The 16820-nt window shown below is 49.7% G+C and overlaps 1 protein-coding gene across 1 annotated transcript in view; it reads right to left on the bottom strand.

The window, feature by feature from the left end:
* Window positions 1-16820, bottom strand: part of ABCA13 (ATP binding cassette subfamily A member 13) — a 389474-nt gene that overhangs the window by 297780 nt on the left and 74874 nt on the right. Inside the window, exons 19-23 of the mRNA XM_018047508.1 lie at window positions 15565-15674; window positions 9923-10041; window positions 7099-7274; window positions 6311-6393; window positions 5520-5641 (exon numbers count right to left, since the gene is read on the bottom strand). Of these exons, the coding sequence (XP_017902997.1) occupies window positions 5520-5641; window positions 6311-6393; window positions 7099-7274; window positions 9923-10041; window positions 15565-15674 (610 nt within the window). The remainder of the gene's footprint in view (window positions 1-5519; window positions 5642-6310; window positions 6394-7098; window positions 7275-9922; window positions 10042-15564; window positions 15675-16820) is intronic.

Raw genomic sequence — 16820 nt, 5'->3', positions numbered from 1 at the left:
CTCTTTCTACGTTGATAACACAAATGAGATACAGACGGTGTGCTTTTCTCCTTTGCGACTGGCCAAGATGAGAGACAAATGACACTCTGCAAGGCAGATCAGGACTGAAAACACCTTGATGGTTAGAATAATTGGCCAGAACCAGTAAGAAATACTTTCTGCAGAAATTAATGCAATCAATCTTAACACTTAGGCTTACAAATATTTACCTAAGTGTGAGTGATGAAAGAGAGGCCCCATTAGAGGGGCCCATTCAATGTTTTTGTTTCTTTACTGGCAGTGAGGGTCTGAAGTTCCCCAAGTTAAAAGGACCTATGTGAGCTCTGGTCTGAAGCCATGCAGGTGGGGTTACCTGCAGGCACAGCCAGCACCAGCTCCCTCAGGTAAGATGCTGCCTGGTTGGCAGTGCCTTTTTTCTTTAATATATTTATTACTGATGCATTTGAATGCACTGAGTCTTAGTTGCGGCACTCAAGATCTTTGATCTTCACTGTGGCATGCAGGATCTCCAGTCGTAGCACCTGGGATCTAGTTCCCTGACCAGGGATGAAACTCAGGCCTCCTGCACTGGGAGCGCGGAGGCTCAGCCACTGGACTACCAGGGAAGTCCCTTAAAGGGCACACCTGGCCACAGTCCTCTGTGTGGGCCAGAAACTCTTAACTCCACTCACAAAGTAATAATTTCTTTCTCTCTCAGGGAAGAGAAAAGCCAGAATGAGCCAGTTGTTTACCGGGGTCTGCTCTGAAGCGAGTTACACCGAGAATTATCCATTGCAGCTTTCCAGAAGACAAGCCTTGTGCGCTGTAACAAATGGGATGTGTGGAGCTGGCTGAATCCTGACCAGGCATCTCAGCTAACAGAGCACCAGTCGCTCCTGATGCTCAGTGACGGCCTTGCGCCAGGCCCACCAAATGCACATATTTCTGCCCGAGGGACGTAAATAAGACAAGATTTCAGAGTCCCTCCTCCTTTCAGAAGCCTCCCAGGAGACATCTGAGCTCGGGGCAGCCCTTCCCTTCCTCCCTCCATAAGTACCTGGGTGCTGGAGGGAGGGAAGGGACAAAGCTGCTGAGGATGGTAGAACCCAGTCTTCCCCAGCTGAGAGCATCCAGGGAGAAGAGCCTCTAGTTGCTCTCTCAGTCTATTTGGTCCTAAACTCTTAGACCTCTCTGTGACATTTAAAAGAATAAAAACGTGGCCTGGAACACACAGGGAGGAAGTCACCGCTGGCCTGAGCTGAGAACACTGCATCCCAGCGTAGGAAGCTTGGCTGGTCTCGGGCGGGGGGAGGGGATTCAGTCCCTGGAGGGGGACTCCAGGACCCAGGAATCTATGATTCGGGTTTAACCTGGAGATACAGGCGTTCATGGACAGAGCATGGGGAGAGAGGGCCTTCCCAGGTACCCGTGTCCCCACCGGTCGGCCCGGCTCCGTCCCTTTCTGCCTCCTGGGGAGCGCTGACCCGAGTTGAGTCAGCCAACCCGTGGCTCTCCCGTGACTTCTCACAGTGGGGGTTTCTCCTCCTTTCCATCCGAGCCCTCAGCCCCATCCTCAGGGCAGCTCCTCACGCCACCGAGCCACTGCATGGCTCACACTGAAACGCCACCTCACACACACTTCTGGAACTCTGCTGCACAAACACGTCTGTTTATCTCGCAAGCCAGCCCACAGACACCTGCTGCCTTCAGGGAACTGCGGACTCCACGTTCTGGAAGCTCTGAGACCTCTGAGGTAGGTGACGACCTCAACACTGTCTGACGGTAAGGCGAAGCGAAGCTAGAACCAGTCTTCCAGACTTCCAGAGTGTCTGAAGTCGCTCCGACTCTCTGAGACCCCGTGGACTGTAGCCTACCAGGCTCCTCAATCCACAGAATTCTCCAGGCAAGAATACTGGAGTGGGTTGCCATTTCCTTCTCCAGGGGATCTTCCCGACCCAGGGAAAGGCAGAGAAATTCAAAGAGAGAAATGCCGGAAAGTTACTACTGATAATATGTATTAAGAGATGCTGCCATCAACCTAACAACCTAGAAGAATCTAGGGCCCAAGTGTCACCTAACCCAACATGAATTTAGTACCTCAAATTTGTAGGCACACGTGAGTTCGTGCATCCACTTAGGTAGCACAGCAAATATTACTAACTTACATTACTAATTTGAATCCCAAGAATGCAAGCTTTTTAAACTCCCCTGCTGATAGCCTCACCATCCAGCCACTCGGGTGGCCATCCGCAGCGTTTCACATGGTCAGAAGGACATGCACAGAGAAAGCACTGCACAGCCACCTCAACCGCAACGGCGCCTTAGACCTCAGCCCTCGCAGGGCCCAGCCCTCCCGCGGCAGAGCGGCAGCGACACCTGGCGGCCGCTTGCTAATTAGGCCGCAACCTCTGCTGTGCTACGTCCCTTCAGTTGCAGACTTCAGCCCACCAGGTTCCTCTGTCCATGGGATTTCCCAAGCAAGAACACTGGAGAGGGTTGCCGTGCCCTCCTCCAGGGGATCGTCCCGATGCAGGGATTGAACCTGGGTCTCTTATGTGTCCTCCACTGGTAGGCAGGTTCTTTACCATGAGTGCCCCTTTGTAACTCTGAATCTAACAGGGCCCTGACCCTCCTTGTACAGCCCCGCTGGTCAGCTACTTAAATTAATCCACTGCTCTGGTCCTGTGGCAAGCTGTTGTGAGTAAAGGTTTCAAGGCAGATCTGAATCACAGCTTACAACTGAGGCAGTGTAGGAGGTAGTGTCCCACCCCAGCTGGACCCCCACACCCCCTGCACGCGTGGAGGCCAATAAGCTACCTTCAGCATTCTCCTTGAAGAAAGAGGAGTGTAACTCGCCACAGACAAGTTCAGACTGTAACTGTAAATTGAGGATTCCTAGCTTCCAATTTCTTTCTTTCTTAATGCAGATTAATTCTTCATTAACTGATCTACTTGTCAAGGCTCACATTTAGATAACAAGACTCAACGTGAAAATAAATGCTCATTAAGGTCCAGCTGATTGTCAGTAGAAATGGTCACTCTAGAACCATCTTCATGGCGATGGCTTCTGGCAATTTGTGTGTGTGTGACACTTACTCATGATGGACTCTGCGACCCTATGAACTATAGCCTATCAGGCTCCTCTGTCCATGAAATTCTCCAGGCAAGAATGCTGGAGTGAGTTATCCATTTCCTTCTCCAGGGGTTCTTCCCACACTGAAGGCAGATTCTTTACCAACAGTGAAGTAAGCCCCCATGCGACAAGCCAAAAGGTGATCTCAGCAAAGCACTTGTGGAAGGCCCAGATGAAATTGACGTGCTGTGCCCTGCATGGGCAAACCCAGCCTGTGTCCCCATCTCCTTCCTCCTGGGGCCTCCTCAGTGCTCCTCCCCCACCAGGCGCTGGCCTGCCCGCTGCTGTCACACTGCTCCAACATGCTGTCTAGTGGGACAGCATTCCCTACTGAAAGGAAATCAGTTTGGGAATCAGGAACAAACATCACCACCAATTTTACCCTTTCTAACTCTGGTAAAGTCCAGACAACAATTATAAAGAACAACAGTGCATAGGAACCTGGAATGTTAGTGAGAGAGTCAATTCCTAAGCAGACTGATAAGAAGTTCAGGGTCCCCAAAGAGGAGAAAGGGGTCTGGTGCTCTTGAAGTGGAGACTGAGGGTCTGGAATTCTCAAGGAGGAGAAAAGGACAAACGTTGTTTCCCTCTGCATTCCTTAGTCTCAATTACACAACTCAGTTTAAACTCTATACCAGGGATTGTTGGAGAAGGAAATGGCACCCCACTCCAGTACTCTTGCCTGGAAAATCCCATGGGCGGAGGAGCCTGGTAGGCTGTGGTCCATGGGGTCGCTAAGAGTCAGACACGACTGAGCGACTTCGCTTTCACGCATTGGAGAAGGAAATGGCAACCCACTCTAGTGTTCTTGCCTGGAGAATCCCAGGGATGGGGGAGCCTGGTGGGCTGCCGTCTATGGGGTCACACAGAGTCGGACATGACTGAAGCAACTTAGCAGCAGCAGCAGGGATTATATAACAACAATGTATCCGGCTGGAGGGCAGTTTCTCCTTCCTGAAAACCTGACTAATCCTGATATCTTAGAATGTATATTATGGCAATAGATCCAGAGTATCTTCTACTGTTAAATTCCAATCTTGGTATCCTAAACTGTAAATTGTGAAAGTAGGTCTGGTAAAATTTTCACAAACTTGAGACATTCTTTTGATTCACTATAATAACTAATTAAAAGGTATAAGGTATGTAACTCCATTGCTAACACTAGCAAGGGAGTACTTGTTCTTCCCTCTTCTGCTATCTGTGAGAAGCTTTCTCTATCCCTTTTATACTCACAATCCAACTCTCACATCCATACATGACCACTGGAAAAACCATAGCCTTGACTAGATGGACCTTTGTTGGACTGTGAAGAAAGCTGAGTGCCGAAGAATTGATGCTTTTGAACTGTGGTGTTGGAGAAGACTCTTGAGAGTCCATTGGACTGCAAGGAGATCCAACCAGTTCATCCTAAAGAAAATCAGTTCTGAATATTCACTGGAAGGACTGATGTTGAAGCTGAAACTCCAACCCTTTGGTCAATACTTTATGTGAAGAATGGACTCATTGGAAAAGATCCTGATGCTGGGAAAGATTGAAGCCGGGAGAAGGGGACAAGAGAGGATGAGATGGTTGCATGGCATCACCGACTTGATGATGAGTTTGAGCAAGCTCCAGGAGTTGGTGATGGGACAGGGAAGCCTGGCGTGCTGCAACCCATGGGGTTGCAAAGAGTCGGACACAACCGAGTAACTGAAGTGAACTGAACTCTGGTAAAGACACTAATGAATCTGAAGACTCCAAGGTCTTGGCAGCGGATCACGATGCCCTTGGGTTGCCAGCATGTTCTGTGGTCTCCTTTCTGGCTCCATTTACATGGTTCAGGGGCTTCCCTGGTGGCTCAGATGGTAAAGAATCTGCCTGTAATGAGGGAGACTCAAGTTGGATCCCTGGGTCAGGAAGATCCCCTGGAGAAGGAACAGCTACCTACTCCAGTATTCTTGGCTAAATTTCATGAACAGAGGAGGCTGACAGGCTACAGTCCAGGGGATCACAAAGAGTCAGACATACCTGCTGCTGCTGCTGCTAAGCCGCTTCAGTCCTGTCCGACTCTGTGCGACCCCATAGATGGCAGCCCACCAGGCTCCCCCGTCCCTGGGATTCTCCAGGCAAGAACACTGGAGTGGGTTGCCATTTCCTTCTCCAATGCATGAAAGTGAAAAGTGAAAGGGAAGTCTCTCAGTCATATCCGACTCCCAGCGACTCCATGGACTGCAGCCTACCAGGCTCCTCCATCCATAGGATTTTCCAGGCAAGAGTACTGGAGTGGGGTGCCATTGCCTTCTCTGAGACACACCTGAGCAATTAACAAATACACACACATGGTTCACAGGGGACCCCCAGCCGTGGGGTAGGGATAGGACCACAGGAGGTCAGCCGCTCCAGCCATGAACAGAAGCAGCAACCCCACCTTTGAGTGGGAGATGTTTGCTTCTAAAATACTGTTGATGGTTCCATCTGAGACGTGCAGAGAAGATCGGAGCTCTTCAGTTAACTTGCTGATATTCTGCATCAAATCTTTTACTTTTACATCTGAAAGACAATCAGAAGGAAGGAAATCTTATAATAATAAATATTTGGGCTACTCTTGACTGAAGTAGTGAAGACAAGATCTGAACATGAAAACCTGGCAAGTACTGTTCTTCCACTACCTCCAGCCCATAACAAGCACCAAATAAAGTCATACCTTACTCTTCCATGGGGGAGCTGCGATCATTTGTATCAGAAGTAAAACAAAACCCCAGATGATGTGGCAATTCTGATCAGTTTCTTCCTCTAAGACCTGTGCATTTTAAATTTTACTCTAGAAAGAGGTGTCCCCCTCCAAGGGAACAGTGACCAAGGAAACTCACTTCTCCCCACATCTATTCATCTCGCTTCTCCTAACAAGAGATTTGCCAGAATTCTTCGGACCTGACATGGTGATGCAAAGGGGCTTCGAGATCTATATGACAGGGAGACAGGGCCAGGGAGACCCCTGGACTACAGAAGCTTCTCTCATCCTTTCTTCATTTTGGTACCCAAGATTCTAGGACTTTGTTCTCAGCCCCAAATACATCAGAGCAGCCAGGCTCTAAATTGCTATTTACCACATATAGATTGCATAACTCACCCTTTACATGTTTTATTTTAATGATATATTTGTGTGAGAAACTAAATTTAATTTTTAATCAAGCACACTTGGAGGAACTACATACTCACCCTCAGCTACTGTGAAATTGCTAAGAAAAGTCATTACGGGATTCCCAGACAACAATAAAGTCTTCTCCAGGCTTTGGGCCAACCTAAAATGGCAGAAAATTAAAGCTAATTTAGGTGAGATAAAACACCAGGAACAATGCTGGTTGAATACACTGCCTCAGTTCCCAGGAAATGAGCTAGATAACAAGATGGCGTTTCCCTAAAATTTCTCAGATAATTGGACACACGATGTGTCTGGGTGTGAACATCCATTAATATCATGACACCCCTGCCAGGCAGGAGGAGGCAGGGGAGTAAGGATGCATAACATACGGCTTCTCATAAATGCAGAAAAAACAGTTAGGATAGACAGTGGAATGTACGAGAAATGAGGATACCAAACAGTCAGAGGAACACCATTTCTTCCGGGAATAAGTCATTTTCAGAAACAAGTCCCCAACTTCCTCTTCTGAGGGTTAACACTGAGAGCACAGAGCAAAATTAATCCAGTATGAAGGTGCTTTGGAAAACCGCTGACTGACCCTACAGAACATCTTTACTATCATATTGTAACCTTGAATCTTGACATTTTGATTGAATTTCTTGATCCCCAAAAAAGCCAGCCTCAGCACTAATGCTGCTCCTACCACTTACAATTTCAAAAGTTAAAGTCATGGGAAACTTTGGTGTGGGTGAGAAAATACATGCGTTAATGTGTACATTAATGGTGTGTGTTACACATTATTGCCTGAGAGCCATAATTTACTAATGCGTGACATCGCCCTTATGAAGAGAGAGACTGAGGCGGCATGGGCCCCGCCAGGGCATACGTGTGTGGCTTGGAGGCCGGCCCAGGCTGGCATTCACAGTCCTGCTCGCTGGCATCTTCCAAACTGCTTCTGAAGCTTTCCAAGGCTCTGGAGAGATTTCTGCGAAGGCCTTCACAGCTTAGCTGATAGGGAGAGGTCCATATCTTCTCCAGTTCCTAGAAAACACAGCAGTGATACAGTTGGAGACTGTTGGCGTGAGCTCAGCCAGACACGCAGGCATCCTCACCGAGCATCACGTGGACCATCAGTCTGCTGTCTACACAGCTGTCAGTCCACCGTCCTCACTCTAAGGAAACAGGGCAGAGGAGACGGAGAATGTCTGATCCTGCCCAACTGCATGGCTGCACACTGCAAGGCCTTGGAAGGAGCCCTTGGCCGGGAACCAGGAGGGCCTTGCTCTGCCTGGCTCTGCTATTTACCCAGAGGACACAAGGGCACGGTGAGGACCAGCACTGCCCAGCTGAGGGCCTGACACGCAGCCTCCTGGCCTGAAAACAGACACTTTTCAAGGAAGGTGCCAGGCCACTCTTTGGCAAGGGAAGTGGGTGCTTGGAGAAGCCCCACTGAAGAATCCCTGGTCTAGGCCCTGACTCTTAAGACTCCATGGACACATTATCAGCATCTTTTACAAGCATAAACAGCTGTATAAAAGACGGATCATTTTATAAAATATATAATACCTATAAATTGAGAAGAATGTAAAATACCTGTAATTCATAAAACTAACTGGCAAATATAACTTAAAACAATAAAATGACCCCAAAAGCAGGAGATCACATGTGTTTATATGTTCAGGCACACATATAAACCTATACACACTTCCCTGGACTCGGCAGTTCCGCTGTATATCATTTTTCTTCCAGACTTAACACTTCTAATTTTGTATTAGGGTATAGCCAATTAACAATGCTATGGCAGTTTCAGGTGACCAGCAAAGGGACTCATCCATATACATGTATCCATTCTCCCCAAGCTCCCCTCCCATCCAGGCTGCCACGTATCACTGGGCAGAATTCCCTGTACTATACAGTAGGTCCTTATTAGTTATCCATTTTAAATATAGTTCTGCTATGTATCATTTATTTCACATCATCAGAATTGATCTATTTCATCACCCCGTTCTTCCTGATGCTGCAAGCACAGTCCCAGGTTGCAGTGATTTGGGGAAGGCATCTCATGTAACTCATGCGTGCCCAGTCACATGTGACTCTCTGTGACCCCGTGGGCTGTAGTCCGCCAGGCTCCTTTGTCCACGGGATTCTCCAGGCAAGAGCACCGGCGTGGGTTGCCATTTCCTTCTCTAGGTACTCTTCCCGACCCAGGGATTGAACCCTAGTTTCCTGTACTGGCCAGCGGATTCTTTACCACTGGCCACCAGGGAAGCCCTATCTCATGTAAGTCAACACATACTAATTTTTTTTTCCCTTCAGCGAAGACAGCAAAAGAAATGAGTTACTGCACACGTTACATTCAGCCACAACTGAGAAGAGAACTAGTCCATAATATCACAGGTCCAGGGCAAAGGACCAAAAGGGACTGCTTTGATACAAGCAAGATGAGTCTCTCAAAGGTGGTTGAGGAAATCAGAATGGCCATGGAAACCATTCAAAGTTCCAGATCCACTGAGACGAGTTCTGGATAGCAGACATGCAGTCCAGCAATCTGTCCCAGCGTCCCTGGCCTCTGGCTTCCCTTGTTTCTGCCTCTGTGGCTGCCATGGGTGTACAAGTCTGCTTGGACCTCTGCCTCATCTTTTTTCTTCTGCATTTCAGCCTGCACAATGGCTTCTTCCTCCACTGCACTCTCATGGCACAGAGGTTTCTCAAAAGATGGTGCTAACGCTGAGAGAACACATTATATTCTAATAATGCTTCTAAATATCTTTCTCAAAACTGCCACTGATCACTCTCACAAAGGAAAGTCATGAATTGTTCAGATGATCAGAGAACTAACAAATGTGTGTTCCAAGGAAGTTAAATGTGAAGAATTCTGAGGCGTCACAGTCGAGAGGCCTGGCCTCTGAGTCCCTGCCTTGGGGTTCCCTGGGCACAAACGAACTTCTCTACATGTGATCTGAGCACCAAAATGCAAGTCCCCTAAAGAGGCCACCACACGGAACCTCTGAATTGTGGAGCAAGGAAGACGAGAAGCCTGGGACCATCAGTGTTCAGAGTGTGAGGCCTCAGCCGGAGTCTTGTCCATCTGAGGCCTGGGGAGGGTGGGGTTGGGCGGTCCATCAGACCAGACTATTCGCTTCCTCCTTTGTGGCAGAACTCACGCACACATGGCTTTTTTCCTCTGCCCCTTCCTTCTGCCTGCCAGACTCTCAGCATGACCTACTTAAACAGGCAGCATGATGTCCCTGAACCCAGGATGGGGAAGAGACCAGCAGTAGCATGCCCACTGTGCAGATAAAGGAGCGCAAACCTTCTCAGACAAGAGCAAAACATGCTAAACTAATTAGGAAGTGAGGAATCGTGAATGTTCAGTGTCTTTGTTTTCAACTTTATTTTACCATATATAATTGGATTCTTAATGATGTCTATGTTTAAGAACCAGCCTGCAAAACTCTTCAACATTTAACAACCAGCTGTGCCAAGCCTGTGCCAGCCACTCAAGCAGCAGCTGGAAGACCTGGGGGAGGAGGTGTGCACACCCAGTCTGCAGCCCTGACTCCCCACACAGCTCTGCACCGTGGTCCCTTGTCTTTAGGACCAAGCCAGCAAGCCTGGAACAGGAAACTGTCCTGCACGGGCCAGTCATAAGGAATAGGAAGGTCTCTGAGACACCAAGGATGCCAAACCTGGTAGTGGTCGTGCACCAGAGCGACACCTCGCAGGGCAGATAACAGCAGAAGCCTCGCCATGCTCTGCTCACAGTGCAGAGCGGCACACAATACGTCCTTCGTCAAAGAGTGGTTTTCTGCAGAGGAAACACGTAGAGAAGCCATCAGTATGCAGTTCTCCCCGGCTCTCACAAAGGCACCGTTTAAAGGTTCAAAATGACTCAGATTCATAAAGAATTCTAACACTACCAGAAATGAGGGGGACGCTGCTCCTTTTGATCTCAAATGCAACTAAATAAACCCAGTTTTATTCTGGTCTAACTGAAAGTATAAAAGTTAAGATCTTTCTCCCCTGGCTCCAAACGGCCCCCTCTTCGCACCCCTTGGGCAACGTGCCCCCGGCCCCCACTTTGTCCAGGACAGTCTTGGTTTTCACCAACGGGTCTGGAGTAGCGACAAGTAGAAGGGCCTCAGTCTGAAGGTGGATCTCTCACTTGCTCAAGCTCTCTTGCTCACACATGCGTACACACACACACACACACACACACAGGATGGACGGCAGGCCCCCACCGTCCACCCTTTAGATGAGGCATCCTGGGAGTACCACCTGGCTCCTCACAAACCCCACTGTCAGTCACACGCAACACCTCTGGACACTGTGCCTTGTCCAGAGCCCCCAGGTCATGCCCAGCACAGGGCAACACCCTGACAGGCCTGTCCCTTGCCACTCCCTCCCCGCCAACTCGCCTCCACCCTGGGCCACGTGCTTTCCTAAAGCAGGCAGCTGGTGAAGGAACCTGTGGCTCCATTTCACTCGCTCTCGGCTCCTTCCCAAGGCTCCTGACCTCTTGTCTTCTCAGGACTACAAGTGCCTTGCCTCCCGGCTGCTCTCAACCTTGCCCAGCGCAGCCTCGTGACCCACCCTGCGGAATCGCAGAGGGCTCCACCGCGCATGCGCAAACCTAGTGCAGCCGCAGGCGTGCAGCCCCTGGCTTCACACGTGCTTGTGTCTTCACCTTACAGAAGATGAAATGTACTCTCACGAATAACAAAACTTCTGTCATTTTCACATGGGGGGAGGGGGGAAGCAACAGTCCTGCTTCTTACACTTTTTACACTGTTTCTCAAAAATTCTTTTTTTAAAATGGTTTTGAACTGCAGACGAGGTAGAGTGCATAGAATAAACCCAAATTCACACTTTCCAAAAGCAGACCACCCAGGGCCACCTTAGTTTATATTTTCTCATTAATCTTGCTATTTCTCTGATTTTGAAACCCAACATATTATTGTTAAAAATACAAGTAACCTCTTATTAAAATGGAAAACGAATAAGGCAAGGTATATAAAGCATCCAGCATGCATCTTTGAGGACAAATGTGTGTGTGCTTAGTCACTCAGTCGTGTCTGATGCTTTGTGACCCCACCAGGCTCCTCTGTCCCTGGAATTCTCCAGGCAAGAATACTGGAGTGAGTTGCCATTTCCTCCTCCAGGGGATCTTCCCAACCCTAGGGTTGAATCCAAGTTTCCTGCAATGCAAGCGGATTCTTAACCATCAGAGCCACCAGGGAAGCCTTGAGAACAAATGGACCCTCTGTTTTGGAGATGTAGCTGCCCCACCGCTGACACTGTCCTGCAGCTGCCCAGGAGGCTCGGAAATGCTAGCCTCTGTCCCATACCTCCCAGGCCCATTCCTGCGGCACCTCACTTGGCCTCTGCAGACCTGCCCCCTCAAACCAGTCCTGGCTCTTCCCACCTGCTATTGGCATTCTTCCAGCATTTGGTCACATCAGGCCACCCTCATGCCTGGCACATCTCCCTGTCCAGACCGTCTTCTCTGTTTGGTCAGCCCTTCTGTGCTTCTCCACTGAAGAGGGACTCGGACTTCTCCCCCACACCCCAGGCCCTGGGCAAGTCACTCACACTCTCTGGACCTTTGTTTGCCACTTTGGGAAACCAGATCAAACCAAGTCAAAGGTGACTACGAGGTCCCTTTTGGTTTAAGAGCTGTCAAACTACACACCCTGTTCCCAGGCAGACTTTTCTAATGTATTTCACGAACTAGATCCAAAGGACAAAAATGTTACTTTCCTCATGGTGTTGCTGAACTTAACTCTGTGATACACAAATCACTACTTCATTGTCAACAGTCATTGTAACAGATCTGACTGTATTCCCTCTGTGTGACAGAAGAGGACGACTTGCCCATTTTGGCCCATTCTACCCCAATACCCTATTGGCTGGCATTTGTAACTTCTCTGGGCCTGTCACTACAGAATGGAGTGACAACTTAATAAGGAAAGTGGAGATGAAGTTTGAATGTTAGTCATGCTTAAGTATGACATGCTTGGGTTTTCTTGAAATGAAATATAAAAATTAGAAATTAATCTTCAGTAATGAAGTGACTCAAGTGTGCTATATTAATTTAGCAAATGCAGTACAGAATGCCAAAATACATATAAATTCAGGTATTGATGAATGTTTAATTCATTTAAAAGCCATTACATTAGCTGACTATAAAACAGTGAAATAATTATGCTTTAAAGTGTGGCTGGGTTCACTATGTCAGATAAGCAACCACATTTTAGAGTGCAAGCTCTGCATGTGAAAATATCTGTCAGCCACCCAAAGGTGAGCCGAGGTGCATAACACAGCATCAGTAACACTCATAACATCTCTAACTGGAAAAACAGATTTTCTTTAAAAATAAATAAATAAACCTACATGACAACTGGGATTTCATTTATAAAATGAATTCACCTTGCCTCCCCGACCAGCCTCACTCCTCCCCTGCTCTGTCACTGAAAGATTCATCAATTCTTGGGTTTAAGAAGGTATTGCAAGAGAGGTGAGTGAGTGGATCAAAGCTAAGCCTGTGTTTTTTGCTACAAACAGCTCTTTGCAAGCTGTGGGATGATGTCCCGACGGTGGGCAGGGTCACCCATACTCAACTTGCCCTCTTAGCAGAATGCAGGAGGAGGGCTAGTCCATGCCAGGCACCCATGTGTCCATGCCTCACTGATTTCATCTTCTCTCTTGGAAATAGCTACGAGCTCCAGCCTCTGTGTCCAGCTCAGGGCGTCCCTCGGCCTGCCTGTGTCTGCAGGCACTGGACCCCAGCCCATTTGGTCTGGAAGCCCTGGTCCTTCCCCTGCCCCAGCCACCATGATTCAACTTAATGTGAGATCAATGTTGACATCTTCCCTGGTGGCTCAGATGGCAAAGAATCTGCCAACAATGCAGGAGACCCGGACTTGATGCCTGGTTCTGGAAGATCCCCTGGAGGAGGAAAGGGCAACCCACCAGAGTATTCTTGCCTGGAGAATCACATGGACAGAGGAGCCTAGCGGGCTGCGTCCATGAGGTTGCCAAGTTGGATACGACTGAGCAACTAACACTAACACTCGATACGGTGGGTCCTGCCCCAAACGAGCCTCTCCTCCCAAAGCCCCAGGCTCTGCTGCCCACACCCTTAGTCAGCCACCCCCCCACAGGCCCTAGATCATTGTCAGTGGCATGCGTGGCCACACCTGCACTGAGCCCCGAGCAACCTCTGCAGGGTGTCCTCCAGTGCCACACAGCCACGCAGGGACACCTGGGCCCGGGCACTGCCTACCAGGGCCACATGTTCCCTCCAGGATGTCAGGGCAAAATTCACAGACCACGCTCATGCAGGAGTCCCAGGGACAGAGACTTGAGCCCAAGAGGGCCGCTGACACGTGCTCATTCACTCACCAAGCATCTGCCAGCGGCTGCCGGCTCCAGTCCCCACGTGCAAATGCAATCACAAGGAGCCCACGGGCTCACTGCCCAGAGGGACAGCTAAGGGGCCTGACACAGGGCCACCGAACCCAGGCAGGGGCGCCAAGAAGACCTTCCCAGAGGACATAACACTGCACCTGAGAATAATCATCCAAGTAATAACAGTCATCAGAGAGCAAGTCAGGAGGAGGCAGCAGTGTGAGACAAGGTGTCGGGTCCACCTGGGATGACAGGAGGGTGCAGAGCTGGCCTGGCAGGCTCCACGCAGGACCCAGGGCTCACGGCCTGCTCCACTGACCCCGGGTCCTCTCTTCTCCTGATCAGCCCACCTTGGCTTCCCTGTGTCCTCCTCTGGGCTCACACCCATCTCCCCAACATCCCTGACACCATTGCTGTCAAGAACTTTAGGCCCGACTGCACCAAGAGTGCTGTGTGCTGGTTGAGGAAGTCTTTGCATGGTTGAGACTCTGTGCTTCCAATGCAGGGGCACAGGCTCCATCCCTGGCTAGAGAACTAAGATTCCACATGCAGCAGAAAGTGTGACAGTGTTAGTCATTCAGTCATGTCCAAATCTGCTGTGTGCTGGTTGAGGAAGTCTTTGCATGGTTGAGACTCTGTGCTTCCAATGCAGGGGCACAGGCTCCATCCCTGGCTAGAGAACTAAGATTCCACATGCAGCAGAAAGTGTGACAGTGTTAGTCATTCAGTCATGTCCAAATCTTTGTGACCCCATGGACCGTATCCTGCCGGACTGCTCTGTCCATGGAATTCTCCAGGCAAGAACACTGGAGTGGGTTGCCATTCCCTTCTCCAGGGGATCTTCCCAACCAAGAGATCAAACCCAGGTCTCCTGCATTGCAGGCAGATTCTTTACCATTTGAGCCACAAAGGAATGTGGCCAAAAAACCATTTTTTTAATTAAAAAAAAAAGAGGTCTGGGTGAAGCCTCATTTAGGAGCCTATGCGTGAAAAAGCAGCAACATGCACGCGTGGGTGAGATACACTCCAGCAGCACTGTGCAATCCATGGTCCAAAAGTGCTCTGAGGCCAGTGTTCATGTCATGCAAAGAGATCTAAAAACCACCCAGGAGCCCTATGAGGCAGCTCGTGGTACTTTGCTTCCACAGTGGTATGCCAGGGAAATGTCCCTGAAATCTGTAGTAACGGATTTGCTAAGAAGGATGAATGAATTCATTTACAGTGTAAGTAGCAATGACTCACTGTCACAGACTCTATGCTGAGTATCATAGAGGCAGAACTGAATGAGTAACAGATCCTGTTCTCAGTGAAGTAGCAAACAAATGCTGACAGGTTCCAACAAACTTAAAGACAACCACTCAGTGCCAGGACTTTAGAGAAAGTGTTCCAGGAGTCGAGTCACTGCATGGAGCACCCAGCACCTGTAAGTAGAGTGATCTTCCATGCCAGGCACTGGGCACGCACAGGAGACGGAGACACGGCTGCTGCCTTCAAAGAACATTGACTCGGGCAGAGGAAGGAGACTTAAGAAATAGGAGCCTTAATACCACATTAGATACAGGTCAACTCAAGGTCACCACCAGCAAACGGGACGCAAAGGGGACGCAGGCATTCCACCTGGAAGAGATGCCCTGGCTCCAGCCAGAGGGCATGGCTGAAGTTCAGGCCGCAGAGACAGGGAAGCACATTCCACAAGCAGAGACATAGCCTGGAGGCAGAGCTTGGAGCAGGGAGGGGGATGTTCACCTTGGCTGGAGGTCACAGTGCTGGGGGCAGGGGGAGAGGGGGTCCTCAGGGTCTAGAGAACCCGGCAAGAAGGCTGCAGTTGAGCCCAAGAGTAGCTCAAGGGCATCCAACCATCTCATGGCCAGTTAAGCTCTGGAAACAGGGGGGGACCAACCTTTTTCCAAGAGCAGCTCACCTGCAAGGAGGACGAGCACGCGCTGAGCCAGCATCTCCATTCTCCACAGGGTCACCACAGCATCCGAGGGCTTCGGGGACTGCAGGAAAGCCCAACAGGCATCCAAGACACTTGGGGGAAACAGACAGGAATATTAGAGGTGAAGAAACAGCTTCTCTGAGTGACTGCACGTGTAACACTCGTGAAACAACCATCCCACTGCTGGGCCACTCACTCCGCAGACATCGGAGGACACAGCCGAGGAGACAGGAGGTCTCCTGTTTTCATTCAGAGCATCATTTTGTCACCAACAGTCCTGGCATTCCCTCCCTACCAGTGGGGTTCTCTGTCTTAGACTTTTTGTATCTTCCTCATCAAGAAGGCAGTGATCAAAAAAAGTAAAGACAGGAGATGGCGTCACCGACTCAGCGGACATGAGTTTGAGCAAGCTCTGGGAGATGGTGAAGGACAGGGAAGCCTGGCGTGCTGCAGGCCATGGGGTCGCAAAGAGTCACTGAGTGACTGAACAACAACAAAAAGACAGGGAAAAAATAGTGGAAGGAAGGAATCGCTAAAGTGGAACGAAGCTGGGCACCGTGCCTTGGACGACCACACCCAGCCAGATCACAGCCCACTAGTTTCCAGTCTTGGGGCCATGGTGTAAAGCACCTCCATCAAGGACTGGACACCTTGGGGTGACTGGTAGGGAGGTGACTGGTAGCCAGGACTGGTAGGGAGCAGCGGTTGTCAGATCACCTCCAGCTCAAATAAAAATTCGGAGACAAGTGTCAAGTCCGCATTTAGGATCAGAAACAGTGAGGCTCTCAAAGCCAGCATTCAAATTCCAAGGCACTGCTATTAATAGTTCTTCGTGCCAGTAAACACCTGCTTCACTATCCAAGGAGACCCTTCCAACTTTTTAAAAAGGAGTGGATTCAAGGTGCAGCCCTGTGGCAACAGAGCTAGAGGAGAGCAGGTCAGGCTGTCTGGCAGGTGAGTGAGGGTTCACTGTCCATCTCCCTTTGGGGCTTAGAGAAGCACCGGTACTGTGGACCCCACAGCCCACGGGAGCCGTGCGTCACACACAGAGAGGATGGGCCGGGGCAGAGCTGCTCTTGCCCACGTCCTTGGGCAGCAGACAGCCTCCGGAGCGTGGCGGCCAAGAGCACTGGGCCCTCCAGGAACCTGCCATTCCCCTGACCCACCATTTGGGCTGGGCCGCTGGTACTTGGATGTGGGTCAACCACATGGTCTTGGATGGAATCTGAGGTGGGGTG

Source organism: Capra hircus, chromosome 4, assembly GCF_001704415.2.
Source record: "Capra hircus breed San Clemente chromosome 4, ASM170441v1, whole genome shotgun sequence".
Classification (NCBI taxonomy): domain Eukaryota; kingdom Metazoa; phylum Chordata; class Mammalia; order Artiodactyla; family Bovidae; genus Capra; species Capra hircus.
This window is presented reverse-complemented; position numbering and strand designations above follow the sequence as displayed.